The 6,000-nt window shown below is 43.0% G+C and overlaps 1 protein-coding gene across 1 annotated transcript in view; it reads left to right on the forward strand.

Moving 5' to 3' along the window:
• CCDC97 (coiled-coil domain containing 97) overlaps nt 1–4,118 on the forward strand; it is a 47,468-nt gene extending 43,350 nt beyond the window's left edge. The window contains exon 5 of the mRNA XM_078661057.1: nt 3,528–4,118. Within this exon, the coding sequence (XP_078517183.1) occupies nt 3,528–3,651 (124 nt within the window). The 3' untranslated portion in view covers nt 3,652–4,118. The remainder of the gene's footprint in view (nt 1–3,527) is intronic.
• The last annotated feature ends 1,882 nt before the right edge of the window (nt 4,119–6,000 follow it).

Here is a 6,000-nt window from a genome sequence, read left to right on the forward strand (position 1 = left end):
GGGATGCCTTAGGGTAGCTATGCACTCTATAAATGTTTATTTCATTCATTCACAAGGTGACAAACTGTGCTTTTATTCACACACTTGCCCACATTCTAAATCTTACCTTAATTTTGGGACAGATAAACTTCATGGAGGACTGGGATGAGGGGAGGCTTGTAGTCACACACTTTGAGAGAAATTCTTGGGCCTATTACGATGTCGGTCAGCGGTCCAAACCTTCTAAATATGAGGTCGCATTCTCCCATTTCTCTATAGGAGTTTGTGTTATGACCGTAAACTGGCCGTAACACAAGCTTCCATAGAGAAATGGGTGATTGTGTTAATCCCTGCACCCCGTGGCAGGCACCTCAAAGTGCCGGCCACAAGGTGCAGGAATTAACAGGGGGGCGCCCTCTCGGTCCCCAACACACTTTCCAACAGGGTTTCCATGTCGGAAAGGCCATCATGGATCCCTGCCAGAAACCATGCATTGTAATCCAGACATCGTAAACCGCTGTCCCTATAGATTATGGGCCGATTCCGACTGGCTGACAGGCTCCTTGAGGCCACCGGAAGCCAGCCTGAATGACCGGCCAGTTTCAATTCTGACTGCCTAGAACATAATCTGACGGCTGGAATTGAAAGTGACGATGTCGGTCGTAAAGCCTCTGACCGACATCGTAATAGTCCCCAAAATTGTTGCACTATACATGATATTTAATATCTGCAAGTATCCTCTTTCAAATACTGCAGCTAAATAAGTTCACACACTCATTCTGTCTTACTTCATTAAAGCACCTATTCGTGAGTCTTGGTACTCCCGATGGTGCCTTGCTATTGCGGCTTGCTGGTAGTTAAGAACTGGCCCAAGGGAAACGCACATAGGTGAGCGGGCGGTAGCTTGTGATTATGCGGCCGTTCCAATGAGCACACTGGGAATTAGGGTCCCGTGTGCACTCCAAAGTCAGCATCCTATTGGGCAAATCATGATGGTAGTTTGATGTAGTCTTTAGGCCGAGCCTGTCCCGCGCATGCGCTGCTCTGCGAGGCATGCTGTATTGGAGTATGGACTTGAAGCCCTGACCACTCTCTGCCCATATTTGTCATTGGCTTGTGTCACTGTCCTTCATAAATGCTGGCTTCTGATTCTTTAACCCCTTGACCGCGGCGAAAATTCCACCGCAGAGCGGGTGATTTATGGCGTGGGCGTGGTTCGGACGGCCCCTGGCCGTCCTCCGCACACGCCCACCGTGACGTCGGACGGCCGGCATGGAAGGGGTTAAAAGGCTTGTTAGTCCCTCCTTAGTACCGCCTTGTCTTTATTTGTAACATCCCATGAGTACTGGCCCTTTAACTTCGGCTGTTACCCAGTTTGTCTTATTTAGTCTGTAAGCTCTATTTTCTTTAATGCATTTCTCCTTCTGCAGGCAAGACATGCTTTCCTGCAACACTCCGCGCACCATGCGCACCTTCACAGACGCTTTTACAAAAAACATGTGTTTATCAACTTGACTGCATTTTTTTGATAAAAGTGCCCCATACAGCGATTTAACTTTAATAGCGGCCGTGGGCCTTTCTTTAGACACGGCTGGCTCGTCTAAAGAAAGGGGCGTGGCCTCTATTAAAATGAATGCACAGCATGGTACGCTTGTAAACAACAAGCATTTGCAATGCAATAGGTCTCGCATTTTAGAAACTCTAACTTATTGGTATTGTAAGTGGCAATGCCTTTTATTATTGCAGATTTTTTAAACACATAAATAAAAGGCATTGTCATTTACAATGCAAACAAAAGGAGATGATGGACGGAGCACTGAAACGTTTCAGACACTCACCCCCAGTCTCAGATCTTGGTTGAATCCTTCATCGTTCTTGAGCTCACCTCACCACCCCAGTTCAGACATATACGAATCAGTCTTGACCCTGTGCCTCATGGGAACAGTCCAGAGTGTTATATTGGTGAAGGGACGTGGGGAGATCATCTCCAGAACTACCCATGTGATATCTTTGTATGTTGTTTCTCCAGATAGTATTTTTTCATGCGGGTGGCACTCTTCTTGCATCGGATAGTTCTCCGATGTTCACTGATCTTCCGTGTCTTCATCCCCACATAGCGTTCTTTACAGGGACATGTGATGATATAGACCACATTTTCTGGATTACAATTTGTATGATGTTTACTTACCTAAGGACGACCAGTGCCAATGTCAATTTCCTTGTATTGTTTTTTAAAAGGAAATGCCGTGCATGTGCCAAATGAGAAAATTGAACTTTTTGTGAAAATTGTGTGACAAATGTCGTTTTGCAAATGGAGACTTGTGTAGCAAATAGCATTGATGGAGGGAATCTATTTGATAGACTGTTTAGAATTTTCATCCTAACATTTCATTGTAATGATTTAATGTGTATGTTATATAAATGAATTGCACAAAATAAATTTACATTGGAATCTTGCCCTAGACACCTTTCAAATAATGGCTTTTGCCCCTCTAGGTCAAGATATGTTTCTAGTATAGAGGCATCTAGATGCTGGCAATGCCAGTGAGATAATAAAAGCAGCTTAGTCACGGGCAAAGGGAGGAACTCTGACTAAAGGGGAAGATTCAAAGGATGATTAAAATGCTTAATGTGTGATGTTTGGTCCTTATTTGGGTAACTTTCAACAGTTTCGCTATATTAAAGTTCTATGGAGGTGTGCACTTTAACCCCTTCGCTGTGGTGGCAATTCCGCCGCAGCGCTAGGGGGGTGGGGCGGCCGCGCAGCGCTCCCATGCTCGTGACGGAACCGCTCCGTCACGAGCCTCGGGTGCGTTGTGCTTATGAAGGAGCGGTTCCGTCACGGCCCCGCCCGCTCAATGGAACGTCCAGCGCAGGCACGGAATCTGCGCCACGCAGGCGCGCCGAGCGGGCTGTGACGGAACCGCTCCGTCATCAGCATAGCGCGTCCGTGGCTGGTGACGGAGCGGTTCATTCACCAGCATGGGAGGGGTTAAGTAACACATTTGTTACACTTTTAGAATGAGTAAATGTCATTCTGTTTTTTACGGTTCATATTTTCTTAACTGTAAATATTTTATTTTACATGCCCCTCCTTCTTACCATATCCTGCATTGGCGAAATGTTGGATGTTTTATGCACCTGTTTCTCTTGTCGAAGTTGGATATAAATCTGGTGCACAGTCAAGCGTGGGAAAGAGCCTTTCAGCTTTTCAGTTAATATCCAGTGCTTATTACTTGTGGTTCAAAACACTATTTTCATTGGATTTGCCACTCCACGAAATCGATATTTCTCTTAGTAAAGCACTAGTTTCCCTTCCAAAGTGCTCCGTGTGTAATTTACACACCTGCAAATTCAAGTAATGTACAACAATTGGACGTCTATTAAGCTTTTTTAATCAATTGTAACATGTATGTCTAGACTATCACTTTTTTCAGAGGCAAGGCAAGAGTGCAACATCAATTTCCCTCTTCTTTTGGTGTATTATCTGGTAAATGATACTTTTTTGACAAGTGGAGGATTACTTCTTTGATGTTTTTTCTCCACAGTGAAGTGGATGATAACCCGGACTTTGACAACCTTGAGATTGTGACCCGTGATGAAGAAGAGCGTTACTTTGATGACGAAGAGCCCGAGGACATCGAAGAAATGGAAGCTGATGAGGGGAAGTGAAAAGGAGGTTTATTCTCCTCTCTTCAAGAGCCCGATCACTATGCCAGTGATGCTGGTGCCACTCCGAGTTAATTTCCAATATTCCAGGGAAGAGCTTAAGACTGAATTAGGAAGCTAGAAGGAAATAAGCAGTTCTACTTGTGTCGAGTTGTTGCTTTCAATCACAGGAGTTGTTTTGAAAAGATTTTGATTTGCCCAGTTTATTGTTTCACCCTATGCCCTTATTCCTTCCAGGAGCATGCATTTTCTCTGATTAAGACAAAGCAGATGAAAACAGGACGTTCTGAGACCCAGAACAATGGATGTGGATACCTAAATAATATGGGTCAACAAATCATTTTAACATAAGAATATGTGACTGCTTGTCAATGTATCACCTCCCCAAGTATTTGTAAAATAAATATCTTGGCTAAGCCAATTGCTGATCCTGGTCCCCAGAATAAGTCCAGGTCAGCAGTGTATTTGTGTTTTTGGTCTTTGAACACTTTATGCCTTGTTTTTGCTCCTTGATGTTGTTTCTGTATATTGTTGAACACAACCTTTAGGTGTTAGTAGACTTAAAATTGGTGGGAAATGTTTGCCCACCAACGATGTAAGCAAAGAACTGCTTCCTGATATACTGTGGAAAGTTCTCAAACTAGGATGTGCAAATTGTACACCAACTGGTTTGCAAGCTGCCCTTGGTTTTGCAATGCTGTTGAATAACAAAATGGTTGCAAAAACTCCTCCCTCATGAATATTAATGAGACGGCACATTTTGCCAGACACAGCAGAACGTTGTTCCTTTGCAATCCCTGCAATACAGATTTTTCTTTCTGTTTTTTAAAATTTTTTATTTAAGCAGCCCGTGCCCCTTAACTAGACAAATGCTGCTTCATCAAAAAATAGTGATGTTCAGGGAAGACATCAGGGTAAACATGCAGTTGTTCCCTGGACCAATTTGTGCTCCACATGAAGCCACCAGAAAGGAATTAGTTACCATCCAAAGATGACGCTTGGTAACTGAACAATGGTTTGGTGCCATTATCTGTTGATATTTACCTTTGCATCGGCCCCTACTAATTTCGATTCTGAATGGGTTGCAGAAACCCTTTTGCGAATCAAAAAACTCTTCGACTCTACTCAAAAGGAGTTTAATGCATCACAAAACACTATTGCAGGGGAAAACACTGTGGTTTTGAAAATCACATAGCTTGGAAATACAGAAGTGTTTCATACATCAAATTCTTATCTGTAAATCTGTGTAGCTGATCTTCTCTGCAGAAATATGTTTTATTTGAAACGCTACATTCCTCACAAACCACTTGCAGCAGTGTTTTTAGAATGCAGAACACTACCTTTTGTTTGCCCAATGTGGAGCTTTCACTGTATTGCCTGCCTCATGTGCATTTATATACTGACACATTTGCCCGTCCAACTTGTAAGTCTGTTATGTTGGCTGTTCAATGGGAACCTTGAAATCCGCCTCAAAAACACAAATCCAAAGAAGACTGGAGGGAGCTGTTTGAAAGTAAAGTTGTTTACTGAAAGTGGTTCTTCATCATCCGTGCTTTCATTTGATTTTGTAAGAAAACGTATATACTGAATTTTTCCCTATAGATTTGTCCACGTGCAATAGTGTTACTTTGAGTATTGTTTTTTTGCCTGCAAGATGACGTTAAATATTCATGCCTTCTGTACAAGTGCCTTCGTCAGTCATGCCCGCATCATCAGTTTTCTTTCTATTCTGTCATACTGATTGATTTCAATTTAGCCAAAATGTTTTCTGTTTTCAGACTTTTTTTGTGAGTTCTTCAGAGTCTGTAGGGCTGATTTCAGCGCATATTCAGCATTTTGTCAGGTGTGTTCACCAGAGCTTGATCAGGTTTTGTGTGGATTCCCAGGTGATACTTAACAATTTGTTGTGTGCCTATGCTGCTTTGGTGTCCCAAAGTACAGTAGAGAGGGCTCTGTTCTTTTATTCAGTTTGAACTTTTCTGTCACACTTGCTCAATTGATCAGGAACATTGTTTTCTGCCTCACCAGTTGACATTCCATACTGGCTCAGTGAAATAGCAGGATTTTATATGAATTAATAGTGCCAGCCAACAGGAGCGTGCCAGCCAACATGATCATGCCATTTGACACCCTGTCCTGACTCAGGGAAACATCATGATGTCTCTGAAATGAGTCCATCATGCCATCTGACCATTTATGGCAGCACTGACCAGCACCAGACCTGTCATTCTGGAAAGCTAGGCAGTGTGGTACCAGAATTTAATATCAGCATATCGTCTGACATTAACGTTGTCTACAAAAGTACCTCCCCATGGCAGTTATTAAATGAAAATCCTCACCTAATGGGTGGGT

Source organism: Lissotriton helveticus, chromosome 9 (genome assembly GCF_964261635.1).
Source record: "Lissotriton helveticus chromosome 9, aLisHel1.1, whole genome shotgun sequence".
In the NCBI taxonomy this organism is placed as follows: domain Eukaryota; kingdom Metazoa; phylum Chordata; class Amphibia; order Caudata; family Salamandridae; genus Lissotriton; species Lissotriton helveticus.